Raw genomic sequence first — 27,894 nt, 5'->3', positions numbered from 1 at the left:
ACCCAGGTCTGACCTCAGCTGGTCGCAGAAAGGCTGGTGTCCCGGTTTGTGTATAATTAGACTATCAATCACAGTATTGACCTGACTGTAAAGATGTGATTCCTTGTGTTATTATTGCATTTAAATATGAGCACTGGGCTTATGCCGATCGCAAGGGCCACGTCTCATTACCGGTAATATTCATATGTTGTGGAAAACTGAGACACTGTGTGGATTTTAAAGGGTCAGTTACACAGCACATCTGTGTTTGTTAGCAGGAGTATACTCAGGATGTGTGGGATTATTTTTAATGGACATTTTACCAGATGTGGTGCTCAGCCAAACTTAGAAGTTATGTGTTGCGTTCCATTACTGTGCAAAGGTCTTAGGCCACCCCTCATTTCTTTATATTTTGCTTCCAAGAGGCCAGAGTGTCTTGTAATATTTTGAAGTGATCTTATACAACAGCTCTCCAGGCTTTCTTTCAATGTTTATCTTCAGACATTTTTTAGTCCAGTCTTTGTACTGGACAACTTTCAGAGGAATGTTTTTGTTACTTGTTTTTTAGTTGTTTACCGCTGACTTATTAATCATCCACACATTAAACAAGGATGTATCTGATCCATTTAAAGTTCATTGAACCCTCATCAGAAATAGTCTCAGTGGAAAGGTGGCTGCCAAGAAGTCATTCTTTAGGAAGGGAAACAAGAAGAAAAGGCTGAAGTATGCCAAATTACACAAGAACTGGACTCAAAATCAGTGACAACAGGATTTATGGAGTAATGGATCCAAATTTGAAATTTATGGCTCAAATCAGTATCAATATGTATGCAGGAGGTCAGGAGAGGTACAACAGTGAGTGTCTTCAGGCATCTGTAAAACACAACGGCGGGTTCACCATGGTCTGGAGCTTCGTTTCAGCCAGTGGTGTGGGAGATCTTGTCAAAACTGTTGGAATTATGAACATGTGGGAACGGTCAAATTTTTATCCACCACTAACATCACCTGGAAAGCGTCTGATTGACAAGAGCTTTATTTTTAAGCATGATAATGATCCCAAACACACCATCAAAGCAGTAAAAGTATACCTGGATAAAAAAAACACACACAATGAAAGATGATCAGTTATAGATTGGCCTCCCCAGAGCTCGACTGAATCACTCTGGGATCATCTTGACAGAAATCAGAACAAAAAGGCAGCCAACATCCAATAACAGCTTTGAATGTATTTCAAGAAGCCTGGAGAACTATTCCTGAAGACGACTTCCCACTTTCCTAGCAAAACATAAAGAAATGAGAGTTGACTCAATACTTTTGCACAGTATTGTAGCTCCAGATTTGGATCTAAGACGCAGTTGTTCATTTCAAGAGGAATTAATCTCTAACAGCAGTCCCCAACCTTTTTTGTGCCACGGACCGCTTTATGTCCGACAATATTTTCACGAACCAGCCTTTAAGGTGTCGCAGATAAATACAACAAAATAAAACCAGTACTGGTACCAAAAAACAAAGATTTATTCATAGCACACGGGAAAAGACCCAGGGAAACCGAGCTAACAATAAAAAACACAACGTTAAAAACAGATAAAAACCCTGAGAACCATCAGCTTCACTCTCGAGCCTCCACTCTCGCAGCCCAGTACCAAACGACTAACGGAGCAGTACCGGTCCATGGCCCGGGGGTTGGGGACCACTGCACTATATGGACAACATGCTACGAATGGTGCAAACCAAGCAGGGCACTTCACAGCAATCAGCATCCTTTAAAGTAAAGATTGACCTAATTTCGTTGTTTGTTTAAAATCACTGAACAAAAAAAAAAACTCTAGGCGTCAACATATTCCAGAAATTATATTAAAGCGACCTCTTATCTTAATTTACTGCAACTGTCAAGGGTATCTGAACCCCCCCCACCCAAAGAAAAAAGAAGACATCTATCTGTGTGTCTTGGGTGAACTCGGTTTTAAACAAGCTCCTGGGGAGAGTGAGTCATTGTTGCATTTTAAACAGGCTGTGCCACGGCAGATACAAAGTAGAAAATAAATGCTGAACCTGAAAGCAAGCATGGAAATCCTAGGTGACAATGTGACAAGTAGCACGGGAAGCACAAGAGAATACATTACAGGATTATTAGGGTGTGCAAAATAACAGCAGCTGAGCCCTACCAGGCGACCAAAAAGGAAATACTATACATAATTAACTGCCAGTACTGTGGACACCAATAATTAAACTCAGTGCTGTTTATTAGAAAATTATGCAAGTCAACTGAAACACATTTTATAGTTCACACAGGTAAAATATAAAAGAGAGAGTGAGATATTTAAGATCACAGAGGACGTAGGAAAAAATCCCTTTGTACCTCTTTCACATGGACTCGTTATGAGTGGCTGCTGTGTTAACCCAAGACACATAAACAAGGTCAGTGTTTGTCAAAGAGGATAATTGACACCAACAGAGAGTGTACCCAAATATGGAGCAGTGAGCTGTTGTGGGCAACCAGCCACAAACTCTGCAGCATAATGAAATGGAAAACTGTTGGCAAAAACGCAAGAAATTAGCTGAATTTTTAATTAACTAATAAGGTGAAGTTAGCAAAACAACTCCAGCTCCATCATTTCCTGGAAGAGGATTTTGTCCCCCCCCCCCCCAAAAAAAAAATAAATCATCATCCAATGGTTAAAATTCAGATCCCAATTTAAGTATAAAATTATGCTCTAAATCTCATTATTAGCAACTACATAAAGAAAACACCTCAGATTAAATAGCAATAAACTATGCATACAACATCTGTGTAGTCACAGGTTATTTTACATTGGAGAAACTCGCATGTAGTTGACTTTTGCATCGAGGTCAGCCCTCTAACTACGCAAATAAAAAATGCATTAAGCTAAATAAGTGAGCAACTCTGCAATGCATTCGCAGAAAGGTTTCAGGAGGTGAATCATTAGAAAAGAACATCTCTGCATTTAGATGAAAATAAGCCAATAACAGCTCATCTGTTTGATCTAAGCAAAGAATCCACTGTTACTGTTCTGATGTTTACTCTAAGCCAACTGCCTTCACCCTCTGCATTCTCCTTCCGATGCACACTTTAAGTAGTGCCACTGTTCCCCTCTTTTGTATGTATATGAATTTCTGTAATGTGCACTTGCGGCGCCACAAGCATGAACAGGGAGTAGACTTCTGAAATAATTCCGATCCTTGGAAGGAGCTGTGTCTGTGGCCATTTACCTCGGGATAGATTGACTCTGCTGACTGAATTCAGATGAGCCTGACGTCTGCGAGGCCTGCATCTCTCTCACATCTATCCCTTCAGTGGGAGTGGGAAAAACTGGCTCCTTGGCTACCTCCCCAGATTTCTCAAGCAGCTGCATCAGACTGTCAAAGGTGACAACACTGGATTTTTTCTTCTTCTTTTTTTCCCAGAGAAACACACGAATAGTTTCAGATGCAAGACTGAGAGCTTAAGGTGCCTCACTGTGTCTACAGTTACCGGGACTGGAAATACGGAGCGCGCTGTGTGATTTCCAGTTACGAGGCACTGAACACCGTGCGTCTAATCAAGCGCGCTGACCTTTTCACCAGCTTCATAAAATATTCATTACTGCTGAAAGTATTCCAGAATGCATACCATACCCGCATTGCTTTTTCATGAGGAATAATCAGGTTCCTCTGTAGAACCATGACAATTGCGACACTGTATATTACCCGATGTGACTCGAGTTTAAATCCACCTCTGACCATCTCTCGTAAGAAAAAAGAAAACAACAAACAGAAGAAACGTAGGTGAGATGACAGCGAGGCGATTCCTCACCTCGTCTTTAAATGCACACGAGCTGTTAGCACTGAATTTCTTTTGTGTTAATCAGAAGTAGCCGACTACTGAGTGCTATCCCGGAAGGCTGTATACAGACTATTTGTGAAAACAGCATGAGGACGTATGTCATACTTCATTCACAATATGGGTGTGCCAAGTCCTGCTGCGTCTGTGTGCGCTGACAGCTTGAGTCACGCAGTTTAGGCAAAGACAAAAACATAGCATTGCAGTTGGGGAGAAGCTTGAGCACTTTTGCTGCAACTAAGCGGCAGATGATCAACTAAAGTGTGCAACTCCCGGGAATGGCATGGTTGCTTTAACGTTTAGCCTGAAAGAAGCTTTAAAAGATGACCTTTGACAGTACAGAAATAATAAACATGTATTTTCTGCAGTTAAGGCTTAGCTTGTAAAATAAATAAAGTAAATTGTTGAGGGTGGTTGAAAAAACACTCGTGATACAGCCAGAAGCCGGATAGTTTATCAAACCCTTACAATGCTAAAGACGCTCTGCTGTACTCCAGAGAATTGAGCGCTAATTATGCACTGCCTCTTCCAGTCGGCCAGCGGTGACTTCCAATCCTCTCTTCTGCAGCGGCCTTCCCACCAGCATGTTGTTCTTTGGTGAGCAGCTTTCGGGCTCCATAGTCATTACTTGAACCGAATACCCATGAGTCTCTGCTGCCCATGACCGATCCAAGTCTACCAAGCCCATACACTGTTTACCTGCAGAAGAAAAAAAAAGATCTAAATATTATTATTATTGTTCTATAATCAGACAGTAAAAAATACTTTTACCTAAAGTGACTAATGTGTAAAAAACAATATTTAAAATCTTTTTATTTAGGCTATACTAGATCTTAACGCTGCCCCCTCAGTCCACGCACTGACTGAAACATGTCATTTTATCTCATCTCCCAGATGGATCAGTCACAGAGGAAAACCAGGCTGGCAACCTCCCTGCAACTGGGTGGGAAAAAAGAATCAGTCGTTGCACTGACTCTTTCACATTTGGTGACCAATTGCTGTCTAATTTATAAATGTATAGAGACTGCCTACATGCTGCAATCAATGTGATAAGCACAGCTCATCTGTGACATCTCTTTGCAATACAGGACTCGACTCACCTGGTTGCAGAATGACTGTATTTTGTATTGCTCTAATAAAAGCAAGGTTGCTGAGCACCTGTGACATTTCTGAATTTCCTGTTTCACACCTCTGAGGTTCTGAATGTAAGAGACTAATATGAATTTATGTCTATATAGACTGCAGATTTTCAGGAGTATATCACAGTGCCAATTTGACCCGATTCTAATGCAAACTAATAGTAGACTGTCTTCGTCTTATTGCCGCCTCTATGCACCGAAAGATGGCAATTGACTGCAAGTGGTGGCAGGTCCGGTTCCTGTCTTAGGAGCAACCTTTTCAAAGGCAGTAAGGTTGTAAGTTCATTGCACACTGCAGCAAGAACTTTGTCAACTTCGTTCCAACTTGCTGCTCCTAACAGGACAGAAACTTTTCTGTGGGCACAGTCAGAGATTTATGTGTGTGAGCGATGACCCCACACAGTTTCACAACAGTTTGTCAAAAGCAACACTTAATCTATTAGTTTGATTTTTTTTCCACACAAATGTTCCTCCCTTAATGTTATTTATATGAACATAAACACACAGAAAAAAATAAATTAAGTACAAAAAGTGAAGATTTCCCATTTTAAATGGTAAAAGTCTGCATTTAAACATTAGTGGTGGTGGCATGAATCATTTCACCGCTCACGCCACAGACTGGATTCTACTGGACTCTAAACAGACTTTTACACTCCATTTGTGTTATTATGACTGCGTTGCTAATTAGGCAACTACTCACTTAAAATTTAGGCAATAAAAACCACTTGCTTAGAAAAACATAACAGATTGGCTCTTTTACTTTGACACAAGAGTCTCTTTATGTTTTTGAGGAAACATTTGCATAAAGACATTCGATTCCTCCAGGATCAAATGTCTCCATCCAGGAAGCAGGAGGGATCACCGATGTGTCTGATGAGCATAAGGATGAAGTCAATCATATCCCACAGTCACCAGATCTCAACCTGATTAAACATCCATAGATGTGTGACACAGTGTTCTCCACTGCCACCATCCAACCACCACAAGACTTATTTGGGGACCAACGACGTTCAATGCCTCTAACTAGAGAATCAAACATCCTGTACTTCTGGCAACACATAGAGGCTCAACACTATATCAAGGCTGTAAGTTGGTTCTTCTTATAACTTATTACATGTCAGGCGAAAATCAGCAAATCCCCCATCATTAAGGTCTTTATTGCTCTAAAGCTGTACTGCTTTATATACCATTTCTGCATATTTTCAATATTGTGTGTCAGAAGACAGTAATTCATATACATGGATTATCCTGCCCCATCTGTTAGGATTTCCTTAAAGACACAAACTTCAAATGTAATTTAGCAGTGTGTGGAAGCAGGTGGCAGACACACTACACGTTAGCTTTGCTCCGCCGTGTTGCCTTGACGAGCGAAGTCTTACCAGCAAGCTCAAGAGACGAGATCACACATAGTTAGAAAATGTTAGTGGGAGAGGTTGAGCCCTGTTAACTGATATAGAGAAGAAACTAGTGTGACAGGTGGTGTCAGGTACATATGAAAAGGCTTCACGCTGACGAGACTTTGGGGAACCTTCTCGGAAGCTTTGATAAACTGGAGAGCTATCAGGGCGAAGAGAGTCCTCAACATAATGAAACCCTGTAGAGTGAAGCTTCAGCAGGGGCCTGGAGGTTTCTGACAAAACATTTCCCTCTGAATCTGACAACACTGATCTAGCAGCTGTTCACTGCAGCTGTTTTGTCACTCTGTACAAACCTCTGCTCTAACATGTTTCTCACATCTTGAAAGTCTAGACTTTTTAAGGAACCCGCAGCAGTGGGGCTACCGAACAGTGTAAGTGTACGAAGAAAGTATGTCAAAGGATATTACAATGAAAAGGAACGTGTTGTTGTGCTTGTGTCCATCACACTGGACTTCATCAGTCAGTATCATCATGGAGGCGTCAGACTGGTTCCAGCTAGTTTACATATTCATTCTGCAGCAGCGCAATGACAAAATAATTTGAACAAAGTAATGCAGAAAAAAATATTCAGGAACATTGGAGCTGTTTCAAAGGCAAAGTGTGGTCCCAGCAAATACTGATGATTTGATTTTAAATTAGTTTTGATAATGATACTCGATGCTGTGTCTCTATGTGCAGCAGTTACCAGATACTGCTAAGAATGTTTAGCCTAAAAAACTAATAAAGGACTGAACATAAATAATAGCTCAGGTCTAAAGAGAAGATTGCAAACAGCACCAATGAGTCTCCTGTCCGGTGGAAGCTGGACAGCCGTCTGGTCTGCGAAGCGACAGAGGATCATGTGTTCCTGAAACAAAGACAAAAAACGAGTACAGTTACTGCTCACTTATTGTTACGTGGATGTGGTGCAAGTGATCTGTTCATCACTGCGTTAAGATCAAGTATATCTGAAAATGTCCACACACTGTATAAAAGTTTAACTAATACCATTGTAGCTTATTTGTATCAATTCATCCTTTTTCTGCATCTTTGTAAGCCTGTATGTAAGCCTTGCTTACATACAGGCTTACAATATACTATAAATTACACAATGGAGGTGATTTGTTTGGGATTTCCAAAGCTGGATAATGATCAGAGTAATATAACATTAAAGTATCTTTGTAAATATACAAATGTGCTTTAAGAAAAATCCAATTATTCTCAAACTGGCCGCAGTTAAGAAGCGGTACAAACTTTACGCTTTGTGAAAGATTTCCCTTGGATGAATTTAAAAAATGTCTTCAAATTGAGCACTTATGTTTATTTGTTCAGATGAATTTATAATATTTTGGCAGTCAACGGTTAAGGTTACTGTGACCTCAAAAAGCTTCGACTATAACTCAAACAATCATACACGGCATTTATGATGAAACTGATACATTATTATGTATGTATGTACCACAGGATAACAGTCAGAAGTGATGAAATCTTATATGTAAAAGTTCAAAGGTCAAGTCTGCAATCGCAGCAAACCACCCTGACTGGTTTGCAGAACCATATACCTCAGCCGTGAGGCAGTAATTCTAGTTTCTACCTTATGGTTCATGGAACAAGTGATTCACGAGAGCGTTAAGTCAGCTGAAACTTGCCTCCACTTTAATTGGTTCTATTCTTCACTCTGCGGGGTCGGCGCTGAATGCAAGGCCATGGAACAGGTGCTTAAAGCTCGTGTGAGCACCAATATCTCACACCATTAGCCCTTTATTCCAGTGATACACTATTTGTCATTGTGCTGTCATTCTGTTTAACTACTGTAGTTCGGAAAGAACAACTCTGGTTCTGCTGTAAAACGAGCGAACGCAGCTTTTATTTCTGTGACTCTGGGACATTGCCTGGGATGTCTGGTGCGGAGGGGGCAAAGAAACAGAAAGCAGTGGGGTTCCCTACCTTGAGCCCAAATAAATAACAAATGCCAAACATGTTTGTCGAAAGGAAAACCAAGGAGGGAGGCCGAGGAGATTTGCAGCTCAGGTTTAAAGTGGAGGATAATATGCCTGCTGGTATAAACAGAATATAGATTTCTCCTGCTGGGTGGCTGCATGCTTAGTGTCTTCCTTATTGTGTGTTTTTTTTCCTCTCACTCAGCTTTTTGGAAAAATCTGAACTCAGTATCACGTAACACTGTAATTGCTCAGTGTCTTCTAAGTATAATACTATGTTTTGTGCCTCTTGGGCCATGTAAAAAAAAAAAAAATCTGATTCTTGTAGCGCACAAAGAAGTTAAAGGTGGTCCAATGTTGTGACATGTCAACTCCTGAGGTTGCTATGGTTAGGACCTGCAGCTTCTTCTGCACAGATTTTCCCCAGGGGCCCTGACAGGTCCCATATATCATCGCGGGATAGGCCCTCCCGGAGCACAGTGGCGTGTCTGTGCTGAGTGATAAGGGAAGTGACTTGGGAATCTTTGTTTGCGAGACACTGATAAGCGCAGAGATCTCATCAGTTCTTCTAAGTTTCTGATAAAATAAAGATTTTCATCCAGTTTTATGAATGAATTGGAAGAGTTGTTAGATTTTTGTTGCCTTTAGACTGGGTGGATAAAAGTCAAACCTTTTAAAGCTGTACAAAACAGTAAGTGTACATTAATGCATTATATGTAAACGAACTATGACAAAAACTGAGCCAACTCACACTAAATTTGGCTTGCTCCTAAAGTATGAACCCTTTGAAGATAATATAGGAAATTATTTATTAAATTCTACCCTAACGACTGAGTATTGTCCTCAAAGACTTTTTCCCATATTTAATACTACAACACTTTAAAATTAGTCATTTGAAAGTTGCTAGTGAGTTGCTCCTAAATGTAATCTCAATCATGAATATACAAATAGATTTTATTTAAAAATATTTTTTATTAATGCCACTTCCCAGGAGCAGATGTCCCTGCAAATTCCCTCTAAAGGTTAGACCGTATAATGTTTCTTTTTTTCCCCACAAAGCTTGTAAAGATAGCCAAGAGCTAGATCTCAGACTCTACAGATCTCGGTTAGCGTGTTACGTTAAGGCTCATGACAGATTTAGAAAGACTACAAACAGCCATACTGTTTGTAGTCTTACAGTCAGGAGAAAGCCTCTTATCTCTGAAGGAAAACATGGCAGCATGGCTTAGCTTTGCCACAGGACCTTGGCACCTTGCGGTCATTGAGTCAAACATGAACTCCTCTGTTTACCAAAGTATTTCAGAGTCAAACGTGAGGCCATCTGTCAAACAGCTAACGCTTGGCCAAAAATGGGTCAAGTAACAGGACAATGATCCCAAACACAGCAGCAAATGTGCAACAGAATGACTGCAAAAGGAAAGAATCACAAGTTTAGTTCTGATTTGAACTTGATTCAAACTCTGTGGTTGATGAAACGATCTTAAGAGAGCTGTGCACTGCAAAACCCAATGAACCAAAGCAACGCTCTAAAGAAGCTACTTAATTTTTCAAATACTGCTTCTTTCATTTTGGGTTTGTTTTTTCTTATATAAATAAAGACACGGTGTAATACGTGCACAGAGTCCTGTGAAAACATTGTTTTTCACATGTATTGACCTGCATGTGACACTTTCCTTGTAAAAAGTTGCTGTAAACCTGTAATCTGTATTAAACACAATAAAGAGAATTAATCATATTTAAAAGCATACCTTAGATGTCAGAGTCTTCTGGAACCTTTTGCTGTAAAAAGAAAACAAAAAGAAGAAAAACAAAGAAAACACAAATAAGTTTGCTGAGAGAAAAAAAATAATGGAAAAGTTCTATACAAACAAGATGAATATGCAACAAAATCAAATTCCTAAACCAAACAAAAACCATGTGCATAATCTCCCAAGCAGGGAAAGAAGGACTTTCATTACTTTTGTTTTGACATGGGAGTAAAGTTTGTTTGAGATGGTTAAACATGGTTTGGTTTGCGTCATGCTAATTAAAAATCAACATGAAACAGTTCAAGGGTTAGGGGCCAGTGCGGTCACATGGAGAAAAGTTTAGCACAAACTTTCATGGCCTTAATGAAACGGGCAGTTTAGAGCTTCACAGCTCATAAACCCACAGACTGCTTGGAATGTCTTCACCTGCAAAATATCCACGAGTACCTGGAACACGACCTGAGGGCAAAACTCTAAAAGTAGCAAGATGAAGATTGACAGAGTCAGGTGGGCTAGTCCTCCTCACATTTATACCCCGCAGAAACAAAGCTTCTTGTTATCTATCACAGCTGCAAAGTCATTTTTAGTGTCATTCTTTAATATTTTATGAGGACTTGGGAGGGTTGAAATGTCACGGGAAATGTGAAAAATGTAAAATATTTATGTCGTACACTGAAAATCACATAGCAGGAGTCAACCGTTTAATCGTTGCTCTACATCAGTGCAAATTCCTTAAACCCAACAACAGCAACGTCGTGCAAATATCTTCATTTGGTTAGTGACAATTAAAAACATATAAAATATTGGACTTTCCACATTGTTATGTGCATATCCCAACTTACATTGGGGAGGAAGTGGAGAACAAGAACAGTCAATTTAAAGACTGACATGTAGAGTCAGTTTTACAAAATGAAGCATCTTTCTTGGCAGGAGAGCGTGGGAAGAGCATGTAATTGTGCTGTTAAACAGTGCGTAAGAGAGCAACCTAAAAACTTTAACGAGTGGTCTAAAATCAAAGTTTACTGCAAAATAATCATGATAGCAATATTTACAAAATAATTAGCAATATCCAACAGATTATTTAAAAGGAGGAACTGTGCTTTCTAAGTACTTATATTTACATCTGATAAAAATCAAAACACTTAGAGTGCTTATTAAGATTTAATGAGTTTTCTTCCCCATAAATCAAGTGTAAAATGTTTTGTAAATATTTTCAAAACCACGCTGATTGTATTTTGCTTGCAGACTTGTTCTACCTTGCCTTATGATCCATTGCTACATTTCCTTTCATATCACTAATGGTGATACCATCTACAAGTATGTGCGTCGCATCTCCTGCCTACTCCTGTCTGTGCATCTTTGTGCGTGAGATAAAAGCAAAATGGAAAGCCTGCGTATTTACAGTCTTCTGTGGCATTATCAGTTGGCATTCCTGCATACAAGAGGTTATGTTAATGAAAACCTACATGAGAATATGCTGCTCATCTCTCACATGAAAGCTATTTTAAGAAAGAGTGTTATAATGAATTGAGAGACTTGAAGAAGCTTCGTGTGAATCACAGTAAACACAGAGACAACACTCGGTTGGCAGCCTGTGATTCTTGTACGATTCTCTTCAAAATATAAAGTGACACAACAACACACAGGACGAAATGCTATGTTGCTATGGAACACGGCCGTGCCGTCATCAGACAAAACACTGGAATACAATTTTACATGATTTTTTTTTTTTTAAAAAGAGCGAGAGCAGCTTGTCAGACGCCCAATAAAGAACTGCTGCGCCCACTAAAAGTGGAAAAAACAAACTCGTTTCACCACTTCAGTCATAAATACAACGTCAAGCACAAGCAGGGTACAAAAACACAGAAGGAGGAGATGCTAGCAGCTGACGATGTGCAAACTAAATGTTAAAAAAATGACTCAAGAAGAGCAAACAGTGGATGGAAGTCCTTGATGCAGTTACATGAAGGTACAGGATTAGGCAGGTTTAGGAAACTCAACTTAATAAAATATGTCTCTATTTAAATTTTATCATGTAGCAATATTTTGCAGGTTTCAGAAGATTTCAAAGGTTATATTACATTATATTATTATTTCATGGCAAAGCTCAATAGTAATGCACTTATCTTACACTTTAACTTAAAACTTCCAACAAAAACACATTACTATTATGCTATAATGCTCCGTCTTGTAGCCCCTTATATCAATCGACTGACACAGTGTGTCATCAATGAAAGCAGCTCACTGGAAAAGAAGGACAGCAAATGCCCTTCATTTTGTTTGCGTCAATAAATGCTGCCTGCAAGCTACAATCACCAATAAAACACTGTTCAGTATTTAATTAATATCATCAGAAATATCAGTATTGCACATTTCCTTGAAATATCACACATGGTTTTGAGGCTGTATCAAGGAAGCCTTACTCACTATAGAACACTGAAGAGTGCATTAAGGGCAAGAAAGACTTTGCATATAGAGCAGGAGGTAACTGAGCTCCAGCTGAGCACCTGAAAATCTGATATCCAGATAGCTGTATTATAACTCTAGGTCAAGGCACACGGCATTATTTTTTCTTGTTTGCTTGCCATTTTAGAGTAGCTGCAAACAAATCTGATGATTTATCGTGCAACGTTTAGACAAGATTTAAAGCGGATGGACACTGGACAACGAATAAAGCAGAAGAGCAAATGATAGGATCTGTAAACACTCTACACTATAATTTCGACAACCTGAAGACTTGAACAGACTTGGCCTAACAACAAAACAAATATAATCTCAAGCTTCACTTGCTGGTGACCAGACTTGTTGCTACAACAGCAACTCTGCGTAACAGCCTTGTTTTGCAGCAATCAGTCACCAAAAGTTGTTTTAGTAGCAAACTGCTGCATCTTATGTACCATTAGTGAGCATAGCAACAGAATCAACAGCTTCTCCCTCCACCCTGTTTTCCATCTGTATTTAAACAGCACCGTGTCACGGCTTGCATGATCACCAGACGTTTGGATTAAATGGTTAATTTCCTCGTACGCCACATAATAAAGTCGTCGCTGACATTTCGTCCTAAATTTTCCAGCCAGCCTATCTGTCTGGCACATTCCTTCCAGTGTCTAAATTAAGAACCAAATTCTCAGCTCACATAACAACACAACGTGACTGGCGGACCATCTCGAGAAGGTGATGCGATGCTGCTGCCCCGAATTGGCAAATGGTTAGGAGCAGTCAAAGGAGGCAAACAGAATGTAGTTAAGAGATATAGACTGTGTGTTTGTGAGTGACGACGAGAAGAGAAACTAATGGAGAAAGTGACTCATAAAGACCGAAAGGCGAGGGAACAGGAACGAAGGGAAGCAGCATTTATCTAACAAGAAAACATCATGGTTAGAACGACATTTTTAAAAGCAGTAACCCACAGACGTGACACTGGATCACACACCTCTTGGGGAAGCTGAACTTCACAGCATTCTGGATGAAGCCGTAGCAGCAAGGACTAATAACAAAGGCGGCTCCGGCCTGGATGCAATGCTCCATTACCATATCTGTTGCAACCCCACATGCATGAAGGGCGACCTGCATTAAAACAGAAAAAGAAAGAAAACACAAAAAAGTGTTACTTTCACCAACAAAATGATCTTGAAACCCTCAGATTTCCAAAAGCAAAAACCAAAACTGAGAGCATGCACTCAATTCCATTGATTACTTCATAATGGCCACTGCTATTAAATAAATCTATGCTCTCAAAGGCGCAGACGCCGGGAGTAGCAGCAAACAAAATATATCAGTGCTTTTAGAGTGCAGGCACGGATGCATCAGGATTCCTATTGACAGGGTAAACTGTGCGTGGTGATGAACACCTAGCTATGCATTAGTAATGGTGTGGTTATATATTGGATTGCAGAATGGTACTAAGAGACCCAATATCCATCATTCCTGGCCCTGTCCATCTGCAAAAATACATTATGATTTCTCAAGGACAACGAGTTTAATATCCAGAGGTGACATAACTTCCTCTCATACGTACAGTGACAAACCACATGCCATGTTAATGGCCCAAATAAAATCCTTTTTAAACATCCTGATGTCCCAATAGCTCCTGAACTCTCTGGAATGAACCCCATTCGACTCAAGCAGCGAGCTCCAAAGTCTATTTGTGTTTTCCAAGAAGTTGTCACTTGGCGTCTGTGAGTCTGAATTAACTGCATGTTTCCTTGACAGCAGTGCCACAAAGCAGAAGGTCAGAGCTGATCAGGACAGAATTGAGCCAGAACTGTTGGCACCACCACACACAAAGAGCAGAACATACAGACACTCTGAGCCAAACCTCCACCCACCCATAAGGTCAGTGAAGGTTTTGAACAGAGGGTATATTTCTTACAGCAGCTTTAAGTTTTTCTAGAAACTGAACTTTTGCGTGTTTGATTAAAAGAAGATTCACGCCCATAAAGATCTGTATCGATTTAAACGTGAACCTATTAAATGAGACTGCGATTTAAAAGAATAACTTCAATTACGTCCATTACCTTGTATCCATTTGACAGCAAATCTTCCATTTTATTCATGCCGTCAGGGAAAAAGCTTTATGCTTTTCTTAACAGCATGTTTTAGACTGATGATTAGGAGGGAGGGTTGCTATCAGAAATTACACGATGTTACACCTCCTCACATCTAAGGCAAAAATAATTACCAAAATAACACTATCACTCATTCCTAGCTTCTTAATGCTGTACATTAGTCATGCTGTAGTAAATCCTAATTACATTTTATAACCTTTAGCCTCCATTTACCGCAAACACAAAGCCAATCAATTAAATAAAAAAACACACAACTGAAAAGAAACACATTGTGATATGTCTTCATAGCTAATGCTTATTTACAAGTTCTGATGACACAGTCATCTCTGCTTTATAACTGTGGTATTGACAAAGCACGGACCCAACTTAACATGTTCACATTCTGAGTGCAGCTGATTAGAAATGCATAATGAAAGGTGAAAATGAACACGAGGCCAATTTAAATCTCACAGTCCTACCGAATTACATGCATATCCTGCTGAGCTTTGCCTCAAGACACAGTCTGGAAGAAGAAACCCTAAATTAATGCGCACAAGTAAAACTATGTTCACACTGAGCTATCATTTCTGGAGAGAGAAAGCTGTTTCTGGCTGCATTATTCTCTCAACAATCGCATCACAGAAATAACAAGGTTTCATTATTCACTCTTATTCCAGTAATTATATCCCTCTCCAGGTCTATCTGGGCCTGAGACAGAACAAGTTCCTGCAATACAGCTAATTAATACTTAATCAACATCATAAGCATTTGCAAAATTGTGCTGCAAGCCTGTGCAATAGTTTTGGGAACTTTTTCTCAATACGGTGCAGTTTTAAATGTTCAGGTTTGTCTGTTTCACTAATTTTATTACATGTGGACAAATGAATGCTTAGATATGTCGACCGACCTATATTAAGTATGATTACACCGAACCAAAGAGTTGTTTTCCTCTCAAAGGTGGATGTAATGATGCCTTTTACCTGAGGTGATCAAACTCAATCTTAACTCACTCTTTTGAAAACAACCAAGATTATAAGGAGAGTAGATAATAGTCCTAAAACACCATTAGTATTAGAGCTGCACCAGATAAAGACTCTTGGCACTTAATCAATATCGATTTTTTACATGAAGCTCAAAGTAAGACCAACTAGTGCATTTTTCTACATGCAAACATAGAGGCAAATGAAAGAATCAACTGCAAACAATCAGACTCTTTAACGGACTTGCATCCAATAAAATTAAAACCTGCTTCAAGCTCCACAACTTTTCATGCCTCTATAGTCTGTAGACTGAAGAACGCCTGATAAGACACGTCATACAGAGGTTGGTTTAAGTTTAACACCGAGGCCATAAAATGAGAAGACACTGACTAACATCAGGGGCACCTCAACTTAATTAGCCTGATTAAGTGAATGTGCCTAAAAATGGGACCATGTATTATACATAGCAGGATTAAAACTGATGTGATATGTGGCTCCAACAGGTAGTAATTGCTTTGTCATACAGGAAGAAGCTTAGCCACGGTAAGAAACTCAAGTGGGACAGAAAATTACAAACAAAAAAATTGTTCTATACATAAATATATTGTAAATGAATGCATCAGGTGAAATTAATCTGTGCGTGTGTGTGAGGAAAGATTCAGGTTACCCTGCAAAAGACACTCAGATATCGAGCAGATGAATAATCTGTGCTGTTTGTTTCTTGCCAAGTGGAACGAGTCTCAGTGGAGTGAGGATGCTGGAACAAAAGCTACTTCTAATTACAGGAGGTACGTATATTTTTCTATTTGTCTCGGTGGAAGTTAACGTGAGGCTACAAGAACAGCTGGTTTTTCTGACAGCTGTGACCACAGAGCTTTAACACAGAAGAGTAAGACAGATCACTGATCTAGCTCAGACTGCTCAGAGAGCCTAAATAAGGCAAGAAGAAGAAAAGTTTTAACTTGTGTGCTTTTGTTTTGCTTGTTTGAAAAATTCAAACAGCCAGTGCACGTCCACAGCCTAAGTACCTATTTGCACTAAATTGATAATTATCGCATCGAGAAGTGAAGAGCTCTGCAGATGGAGATGGGTGTTAAACAGGACTGACAAAGGTTTTGGTGGAGAGTCCTCCTCAGTAATGCTTTTGTGTTTGTTTTAACCCCATTTAGCATAAAGTTTGACAGCCAGTTAATTATTTCATTTTACTTAAAACATTTACTGTGTTTAATCTTTAGGCTTAAACACAAGTTGGAGAAATGCAGTGTCCATTAGGAATTCAAAAGGAGATATTGCCAGTCAAGATTCTTGTACAAGAAACATAAATTAAATTGAATTGGCAGAAAACACTTTCCAATGATTATACTTTCCCTTCCAAATACGATTTCTTCGGTGAAACTCAAGCATTGTTGGATACAGAAAATGAGAACAAAGAAAGAAAAGCAAGAAATTACCAGTCCTCACTGAAGAGATCTCTAAACTCAAAGTCCTAAATTTCCTGGATGAAACTACCTTTTGGCTTCCTGATAATCAGACAGGGAGCACCGACGTACCCTGTCCTGATTAAAAGCTCCACTTCAGGAAATAAACACTTATTTTGGTTGCTCTAACAAAAATAACTTCAAGTTGACATTTTCAAGCTCAGTGAAGAGATGAATGACACATTTCTCAATGTGATGCGATAAAAATACAGCGATCAGACACCTTAAAGCGAAGATGTGATTGTGGCAAAGTGGAAAATCACACTTTGTTTATGCAGCGTTAATCCTTCTTATGTTTCAATTTCAGTCCATCAGTAGAGAACTAATACACTCTCTTCCAAAGAAAAGGTCAGGTCGTACCCCTGTCAATGTACAGTACTGTGCAAAAGTCTTGAGCTACCCCTCATTTCTCTATATTTAGATAGGAAAACGGGAAGTGAGTGCAGCACATGTAAACAAACATACATGGAAATACAGTAAAAAAAGAGTGTGCACAATTCATAAAAAGAACGTCAGTATTTGGTATTACCATTTTAATTCTTCAACACAGTCTGAACTGTCTTAGTAGGCAGGTTTCTTCTAATTTCTTTAAATAATCTCTAATCGGGAATAGTTCTCCAGGCTGAAGGACATTCAAAGCTCTTCTATGGATGCTGGATCCCTTTTGTTCCATACCTCAGCCTTTCCTCCCTGTTTCCCTTCCTTGACCTCCACCCTTCCACTGAGACCATTTCTGATGAGCCTTTAGTCAATAGTAAATGGATGAACCTACAGGCCAGATGCATCTTTAAGGTCTTGTATCAGGTCAATGCTGCACTTTTTTTCACCTAATTTTTTAAGGACATTGCTTTTAGATACTGCTCATCTGCTGCAGATAGTTGTTTTTTGGCCTTCCAGAAAAAATACATTTCTCTGAAAATGATCAGATACAAAGAGTGGACTAAAAATGAGTGAACAGCAGCCAGTGTCACCAAAAAAAAGTTTGAAAGACCTTCAAATATCCTGGGGAGTTATAGCTCAAGACCACTTTAAAAAAATTACAAAAACGTCAGGCTCAGTGGAAGGAAAACATATTAACGTGAGGACTGGCTCAAAACTTTTGCACAGCACTGTACGCATGCACATTTTGTCAAAAAGCCAGATAACAACAATTGTTTTGATGCTACAGTTCTGTCAGTTATTGCATAATTAAAATGTTTGAATTTTTAATTCAGTCAAAGACAGAATATCCCATTTACTGATAGTGCAACAAGAGAAGCAGTGGGACAATTATCTGTGCACTGATTATTTATATTTCTATAAGAGAGTTTCTATCCCAAATGTTATTATTGATTCAATTCTCCCCATTTTTAAGATTTTCTTAGAAAGCTAAGCTGTGAGAAAAACAATTAGCTTTAAGAGGTATTTTGAAAAACCCCATTATGATTCATGATACTGTGATTGCAATATTACAGTAATTACAATTTACAACACCATAAAATTGCAGAACAGATAATATAATAATTGCTCTTAATGGGTTTAATTTCATGGCTCTGGTGTAATTTAGTGACTTTTACCATGACAAATAGATTTGACATCACATGCGCTTGCTGCATTTTTGGTTTCTGTTTTTCACACACCGGGAATCTGAAGTGTTAACCACACTGTCTACAGTACTGTACTCTTTGGATCATCATGCAAATAAATTAAACAAATTGTGCAAAAACTATTTTTGTAACTTGCTATGCTCACCCCGATGTGAAAAGGTCCAGTGAAGTAATCCAGATTGGCCTGAATGAAGCCGATATTTTTCAGACCGAGCTCAGCACTGCGACTCTGAGCCCTGACCAACGACTCTTCTTTGTTCTCTATGAGGATGACCTTAAGCAATGACAGAAAAACCCCCACTGTAAGTAGATGCTTCTTTTTAAAAAAAAAAACCTGAAACAAGCACAGATGCATTTAAACTTATCCATCTACATATCCTTAACAATATTAAAACACATCACAAATATTAAAAATTCTTAAACAAACCATATGCTTTGTGAAAAACTAAAGCATTTTCATGGAGATGCATTTAATTATTAGGAATAATAACACTTCATTGTTACTGATTGTCTATAACAGAGAGGGATGGGAATCGAGAAGCGGGAGGGGGTTGTTGTAAAGTACCCGCTTCCGCTTCTTTCAGTAGTTCAATTCCTCGGAATTGCTATTCTGCTTGTCTCAGAGGCTGGATCAGAGTCTCGCAGATGTTTAGCTAGCCTTTTCATCAAGGCAGTGAAGTGGTCCACTCAGGACCGGGTCTTTCCCTGCTGCATGTGCTGGTCGACTTCTTCTGGAGCTTCTGGAAAGCTTTGCACTCGTAGGGCCCATATGGGCTCCAAAGGCTCAGTAGCCCCCAGTGCACACATCCAACCCAGTGGTTTCCCAGCTGGGCAGCTGCCTGAGGGGTTAGCTGGTTGATCTTGTGTCTCTTGACGTGTCTTCCTCCCCTCCCCCCCAACCGGTCATGGTGGATGGCTGCTCCTCCCTGAGCCTGGTCCTGCTGGAGTTTTTTCTTCACACTGTCATAAAGTGCTTGCTCATAAGGCGTTGTCTGATTGTTCGGGTTTTCTCTACTACTGTAGGATCTTTACCTTACAATATAAAGTGCCTTGAGGCAACTGTTGTTATGATTTGGCACTATATCATTAAAATTGAACTTAAATTGAAATTAATATTAACAGGAGAGTAAAATGACTGAGGCGAAATTAAATGAATGTCATCAAGCAGCGACTCGAGTGTGTCCTGTATTTCGATAGGATCATTTGCTGCATGTGATAAAATCAGCACCATGAAAACTTCACGTTGTTGTTGTTTTAATTATAATCCTAACGAGATGCTAATGAGAATCGATAACAGAGAATCGATAAGGAGTCAAATTGATAAGTGAAATTTATAATGGAATTGATTCCCATCCCTAACATTTTTTAAAAACGCCTGCCAAAAGTCACCACATTCCACGCACGAACTCTACTTAACACGCAGCTAACAAACACACACACACACACACACACACACACACACACACACACACACACACACACACACACATACACAACATCTCCATACATGTTACCTGGCAGTCTGGAAGTGTGTGAGCAAGAACAATCCCTACGTGGCCCTGAGAAAGAGCACAAAGAATAAAAATATCAAAACGCATGAAAAGAAAACAGCACACATCAAAGAGGGCATCGACAGAGTTATGATTAGTGTCTCCCTTTCCAGCCCTGACCCATGCTGCGCGACTGCTCCGAGCCTGCATTTTCATTAGCACAATTACCAGTCTGCTTGTGCGCACGGGCCAGCAACAAAAGGCGTTTAAAAAGGGAAGAAAAACGCGAGGGAGTGAGGGCTGGTTCCTTTCAGCTGGTCCCTAATGGAGCATCTATCGAATGCAGCCGTGGTCAGGTATAGTGATAAATATGCATGCTGAGCCGGACTGATGGATGAATACTCGTACCGTTCCGCTGCAGAAATCCACGATGGTGTATCCTGGCCTGGCGAGCTCTGTAACCATGGCAACCAAGTTATTCAGCTGTTGCATCTTCCTGACTGCACGGATATTTGACATTTTCCCTGCAAAAAAACCAAAACCAAAACACTCATTTCATTTGAGCATAAAGTGGGAAAAAATTGACTTTAACAGCAAATTCATCCAAACCCCCCCCAAAAAACAATTAAGGGATTTTTTTGTTTTTACATTCCCGGAGACGACAGCTATCAAACATGAATTACATTTTGTGAGGATTACAAAAGCCTTCTTTATAGCTTAGTTGATCCGAGTCAACATTAGACGTTTACAATAAACACAAGACTTTCGAATAAAGAACATTTTTCATTATTGTAATGCCGTCTTTCTTTCTGCTGTCAGGGAACAAACAGGCTTTTCCCGCAACTGCTCAAATTATGATTTACAGCCAGCTATTTCAGGTAATGGTTATAGCACACAGATGAAAAGGCCTCCACTCTCTCATCAGCATGCTTCTGGCCAACAGGGACCGCGAACAATCTTTCAACATCATAAAAAGCGGACCTTCCAGCCAAATTCAAATGTCCCCGCGTTGGTGGCAGAGTTTTCTGCTGCTGTGCGAGCAGTATGTACCTCATTAACTCAAAGCGCACTGCAGCCTCCTGCATCTTCCGTTTTCCAGCACGTCACGTCGGCAGTGAGCCGTTGACACGCTGTGAGGATACCATCTCTGGTCCATAAATCTAGAGTGATGAGTGTTTCATTTACCCCTGAGTCACACCCTCATAATCAGACGACTGGTATAGCAAAATAAAAATACTCCTATACTCATATCTAGCTCACGTTGCTTCATATACAATAACAGGAGAGGAGAAAAAATTCATTCTGCCACAAATGGGAAATTTCACAAAGGAGCCATTCAGCCTCTCGCACTGGCTGTTACTGAGCTGATCACAGTTATAGGGAGAGCACAATACATTAAGTGAATACAGAGAAACATCGGCAGGATACTGAGAAGACTGCTCTTCGTTTGGATGGGTAATTTACACAGCTACAGGTATTTCTATATATGCACAGCTCAACTCCAAAAAGGCCTTAAAATAGAAGGTTTCTGAAGGCTGTGAACAGAACTAGATTTTAATGTTAAATTAACATGCAAAGCATGATAAAATTTGATGGTGCAGGAATGGATGTCTGGGACGTCACTAGGTATGCCAGGGATGCAAAAATGCAGTGCAGATTAGCTGTGTGTAATGTTTGATGTGAAAGATGCAGGACACGGGAGCTTTAAAACATCACTAGCTTATCTTTACTGATAAAGCTGATAAGACAAGCTTGGCCCATTTTGACAGACCTTTCCATTAATCCGACAGCCCGTGTGCTTCAAGTCTGAAGACGCACTTCACTTAGCACTTCACTTTCCCACAAAAGTCTTGATGGAAATCTCACCAGGTCAGACTGAGTACTGGTTTCAACATGATACGAGTGTGACTGCGTACAGTCACGTTAACTCTCAGGCTCTCACCAGTTTACGACTGCGCATGCCTCTTGTGCATGTTTGTGAGGTGCTCAGCTCACTAGAGAATCCCCTTAACAGCAATAACATGAACACATTGGCATTTTATCTTACCGACTCCGTTTCTAATTTGCGATAAGATTAAGGCATTAACCTATGATGCCTCTCTCGCTACCTCTCTGAGCCTGTGAGGGACATGCAAGGTGGCGTTTAGCACAGACACAGACAGACTTTTACCATGACCATGGCACGCCAAAGGTTTGGTTACACTTCCCTTGAGTTAACAAGGCAATTCTCACTGCCAGCTGTAAAATCAGCCAGTGGCTCTCTCCATTACTATTTTATGTCTGAATGAAGAACTAAAAAATATAAATCAAAAAGTCTCCAAAGTCTCAATGAAAGAAGACCTGAAAGCAAAATTCTACAAACATAGCACACATGAAGCAATATTCACATTCACTAGCAGAGAGAAGAACTGAGACTCTGATTATATGCACGTGTTCATCACTACTACAAGGGCCTCTTTTACCCACTAAAATAATAATTAGCTGTTGACATGAAAACATGAATTATTATTGTCACACTCGTGGCTACAAGTTTTGTCAGAAAAGGTGTTTACGATTGAATCTTGTGTTTTGCTAAATATCCAGAGTCCAAAATGTTCAATGTGAACTTTCAGTAGCTGTTGATGTAGTTGTAGTAGCATAAATCAAAGGTAATTTAAAGACTTTGTACTCAACACATCCTCAAAGTTGTTAATACTGCATGAAAAATCCATCAGGAAACAATAAAATATAGCTGGAGTGCAAGAGTGTGTTTCTTCTAAAAAACGATTTTATAGACTTAAAGTTAAGTCATCTCATAGTTACGTGTCTAACTCAAAAGCTACACAGGAGTTAGAACTGGACTGACACAGGATTGATTACAATTTGGTGATTTAAATATTTCGATATATTGGACAATTTCTTTTCAGACACACAAAATATGCTATATGTAGTTAAATTGTTTACAGTATGCCTGACTCTGCTTGCACTGGTTGTTACTTTCCAAACATGTGTTTCCAGCAGGGATGCTGCAGAGTGGTGGCCAAACTATAAACTATGCAACAAAAACACCCATAACACGTCGAGTCAAGGAGTTTATTGAACTCCTCTATATAAACCAAAGTATTCTAGAGTCAAATGTGAGGACTGGCAGTCCTGAAATGCATCAATAATCCCACTCACAGCGGGAAATGGCTGAAAAAGAAAACAATCAATGTCAAAAGTCAAAGTTTAGACCCCAATCTGACTGAAATGCTGTGGTGGGACCTTAAGAGAGCTGCACATAAACAAATGCCCACAAATCTCAATGTGCTGAAGCAACACTTTTAGACTCTCACACTCTGTGAGTCTGATAAAGTCTAAAAACCATTACTTCAAGTTATTGCTGCTAAAGATGGTTCTACAAGCCACTAAATCAAGGGGTGTACTTAAATTTTTACACACTGCTTCTGCTTTTTTTTTTGCTTTGGTTTGTGTTTTATAAATAATCACAATGCATCTTGGGGTGTATTTACCACATTTTAAGGCATTTTTTTTTATTATATCCTTATATGTAACCCTGTAGAATAGAATAAACAGTGTATTTTCGTTTGACCTTTCTTCTACATGTACATTTATTAATATATACATTCTAATTTAATCAAACATCTGATGTTTAATGACAACAAAAGGTTTCAGATTCTGATTTAAAGCTCTACCTCTGCTCTGTAACAACCATCTTATATTGAATACAGAGGCTTATTTATCAAACAGGAGGGTTGAGGTTGGGCCCTCTGCTTGAATGAATAGTTTCACAAGTACATCACGACATCATTCCTTAGCTAGGGTTGCTAGCTAAGGAATAATAACATAAAGGGTAGTGAATACAACCACTGTGCCCGAATAAAGCTTGGTCAAATAAAATATAGCAATTGTGACACAGAAGCCTCAAAGGTCTTATCCAAGCCCTAACTTACAAAAGAAAACCAATCACAAAGCATGTAATTCACACAAAGCTCACTCTGAGAAGGACCCATCTACAGAGATTTTTTTTCTTCTCCACTTTCCCCCCCTCATGCATCCCAACTAGATGTTCTATCCCTCAGTCACTTTACTTATAAAGTGAAACCAGCTGGAGCAATCACAAGTATGACAGAAACTGCCTGCAACTACCACCTAGCTCAGCCCAAATGATCCACTAGCAAGCAGAGCTGTTTGACAGGTACACATTAAATCAACTCTCCTCTATCATTACTAACCCAACATTTCAGCCATTAGTTAGGCACTGTCCTTTACAGCATTATGCCAAGTAATTAGAAAACCATGCATAAATGATCTTTTATGGGTAGAAGACTGACAGCAAGGACTGAATCTATTCACCTGAAACCATATTACAGGAAATTAGGAAAAAAAAAAAAAAGGAAGCTTGGTGAAAACGCTGAAACATGGATTCATTCATCCTTGGCTTGTTGTAGACAAACAATTGTCACATTTACAGATATTCATTAAGAATGTCATGTTTTCTTAAAACAAGAAGAAAAACACATCACTGATTGTGCATAACTTTACGGCCTGATATTGTGTTGGTCTCCCTTTTGCTGCCAAAACAGTCCTGACCCATTGAGGCATGGACTCCACCAGACCGCTGAAACGTGCTGTAGTATCTGGCACAAAGATTTCAGACACAGCTTCCTTAAGTTCCCATGGATCAGACTTTTTTGTCCAGCGCATCCCACAGATGCTCAATTGGACTGAGATCTGGGGAAACTGGGGAACAAGTCAACACCTCAAACTTGTCAAACCATTCCTGAAACAAGAGGCCACAGCCTTCAAGGAATACTGGTCCCATGAAAGGGTGTACATGGTCCGCAACAATGCTGAGGTAGGTCCGTGTTAAAGTATCATCCACATGGATGGTAGGACCTAAGGTTTCCCAGCAGTACATTGCAAGCATCAAAACGGCCTCAGCTGGTTTGCCTTCTTCCTATAGTTCATTATGGTACGGTCTTCCCTTGGTAAGCAATGCACACACACACCCAGCCATCAACGTGAAATAAAAGAAAAAATGATTCATTTGACCAGGCCACCTCCTTCCATTGCTCTGTGGTTCAGTTCTGATGCTCGCTTACTCATTGTTGGTGCAACAAAGTGTGATGCGCTGTGTATTCTGACACTTTTCTATCAGAACCAGCATGAACCTTTTTGGCAGTTTGAGCTACGGCAGCTCGTCTTGACCACACAGGCCAGCGTTTGCTTTACTAACAGATGTCAAGGTGAAGTCATAAACAGTGTCATAATGCCTGATTGATGTCTAAAATCAGTATAATCGGGCAAAACATAAATGCAAGTTTAATTGATGGATTTATAATCACGCTGCTATCCATACTTACACACTGTATATATGCTTAAATACAATGTAAGACCAAAACAATAATTTTGGATTTTCTGCTTTACCTGCCTACATGGGAGAAAATATTTATTCATTGGTTATACTACACAACCATAATCCCAGTCTCCGGTTGAGAAACGTAATTACTTCTTTGTTCCGGATTATGTTTCCTTGACCTCTCAGTATATTCTGCTGACATGTTCCTTTGGTTGGAATCTGATGGGGTTCAGGTGTTTTCTTTTGTGTTTAACCTCCTTCCGCAGGCAAATGTGAGCTGAAAGCAAGCACACTGATGTTGGCGGAGGTTATGAACAGGTGCACGGACGCCATCCCACCCAGATAACTCCAGGCACAAAGCCAGAGATGACAAACCCAGTAAGAGGCTTGGTATCACAGAAACAAGTTTTCTGTTTTCGTAGGAGGCTGACTCTGCTTTGACATCTCCCAAAGCTCAGAGAGGAGAAAACATGCTGTGGCAGCATCACTGAAGGGAGACACAGGATCCATTAATGTGTGTGTCCTCTGCTGCTAAAAGGTGCCTAGCACTTCTGCTGCTGGCACTGAGCCCCGATCTACCGCCTTTTTCCCCTGATGCTGCAGAACTGCCTTCCTTATCAGGGAGGTCCATCACACAGATTAGAATGTAAACACATTTCTGTGGCACACGGGACCTCTGTATTCTGCAGGATCCAACTACCGTCTCTAGGAGGACATGCTGGTTTAAAAAGCAAATATAAGATGGGGCTGGTTTGAGATTTGAAGTTGAGATTATTTAATGTTTGACTTCAATATTTTACATTTTTGGATTCCATGTTTGTTTGGAGAAATTGCTAACTCTATTTACTGCCAGAGTGGCAAAAATGTAGGAGAATGTTCTCTTTGGAAAACAAAAAAAATTCTCCAGCTCTTTTTTATTTTCCAGAGTCTGATTTGCATTTTAATTTAGGACAGCACATTTGTGTGCCCAGAAATACCGATGCATGCTATCAACTGTTAAAAGTACCACGTTTTACATCGAGATCCTGCTCCATTTAATCCCTAACAGCATTAGGATAGAAAGTTTCCATATGTTCATGTAACGTGCACATGCCACAGTAACTCAGCCTCAGAAGTGTAGCAAAACCTACAGGAGCTATCTGCTGGATGATGCTATTGGTTCTGCTGCTATAGAGGAAATGAATTTCCGAGAGTGGAGCATGTCTGCAACCGTGTTTTCCACTGAGTAATCCATTTACAACCACGAAATATGAAGTCACAGGATGTCATGTGAAAAGATGGCGAGCCAGAAAAGCGACAACTTCCAGAGAAACTCATTATGCGGATCACATATGGACAGCTTTCCATGGCATGCAAGCATATGGCTAAAAAGAACCATAAAGAATAGAATACAGTATTCTGTATGTCTTTAATATTGTGGCAGTGAATGTACATTTAGATATTGTTGCAATACATATAAATATTTACCTAAGCATACTAAATTATGTAAATATAAATCTCTGTGTGGGTTCAGTGTTTTCCATTTTTAAATAGTCTTTATCTGACAGAGGTGCTGCAAAGTGCATGGGCAATTTTAGAGTCATTATCTCCATTTAGGCTTATGTACAATAATGCTTTGACAATATGATTTGGGGCAGCTGTATGTAATAATAGGATGAGATTATTTTTTAAATATATAGGAACAAATGTTATAATATTGACTGTAAATGGTGTTTAATGGTCTGAGACGAGTAATTTATGTGTCAGTATACATATAAAGTAAATAAAACACTGGTTTACTCTTTGACATGGTAACTATGGAAGGAAACTTAAATACTGCATTCAGTTAAAATATATGTTGTATATTTTTCATACCATACAGTCTACTGGAAGGAAACAAACACAGAAAAGTACAGACAAACAAAGGAGAGACTTTATGATGGTCACCAGGGTGAAAAGAGAAATGCACATATTGATTTTGAAATAAGAAAGGCTGAAGTTTGAAGAGGGAACTGTTGCATTCAACTGAATACAAGTTTGCATAACTATAAATCGAATAATGAAGTCATATCCAAGTACCAATATAGTTATATATCTGTTGATATAAGCACAGGGAGACCCAATGTGCTCAAGTGTTTCCAAAAATGAAATGGCAACAGTGTGGATCATCTTCACAACCACTTCGGCAGTTCTTCTGAATGCGCTGTGAACGCCTGGATCCGGTTTAAGTAGCCATGAGTATGGCAGAGTGTCAATTGATAAGTTTGATTGCGGAAGTTGTGCGAAGAAACAATAGCAATGTTTTCTTGCCTTGGCAGCTGCTCACAACAGTGTGTGTGTGTGTGTGTGTGTGTGTGTGTGTGTGTGTGTGTGTGTGTGTGTGTGTGTGATAAAAACAAGTGAACAGATCTTGTGGGAGTTGGAAGTGCCAAAACTGAAGATCCTTAAA

General features: G+C 39.6%; 1 protein-coding gene across 1 annotated transcript in view; it reads right to left on the bottom strand.

Annotated features, from left to right (window-relative positions):
• Positions 1-956: 956 nt before the first annotated feature.
• The window catches only part of gstcd (glutathione S-transferase, C-terminal domain containing), a 56,388-nt gene continuing 29,450 nt past the window's right edge, over positions 957-27,894 (bottom strand). The window contains exons 6-12 of the mRNA XM_085164173.1: positions 20,534-20,649; positions 20,150-20,194; positions 18,781-18,909; positions 13,478-13,611; positions 10,045-10,075; positions 7,155-7,224; positions 957-4,519 (exon numbers count right to left, since the gene is read on the bottom strand). Coding sequence (XP_085020299.1) covers positions 4,329-4,519; positions 7,155-7,224; positions 10,045-10,075; positions 13,478-13,611; positions 18,781-18,909; positions 20,150-20,194; positions 20,534-20,649 — 716 coding nt within the window. The 3' untranslated portion in view covers positions 957-4,328. The remainder of the gene's footprint in view (positions 4,520-7,154; positions 7,225-10,044; positions 10,076-13,477; positions 13,612-18,780; positions 18,910-20,149; positions 20,195-20,533; positions 20,650-27,894) is intronic.

Source organism: Neolamprologus multifasciatus, chromosome 6 (genome assembly GCF_963576455.1).
Source record: "Neolamprologus multifasciatus chromosome 6, fNeoMul1.2, whole genome shotgun sequence".
Taxonomy (NCBI): domain Eukaryota; kingdom Metazoa; phylum Chordata; class Actinopteri; order Cichliformes; family Cichlidae; genus Neolamprologus; species Neolamprologus multifasciatus.
Note: the sequence above shows the minus strand (reverse complement) of the source record. Positions and strands in the feature narration are given on the sequence as shown.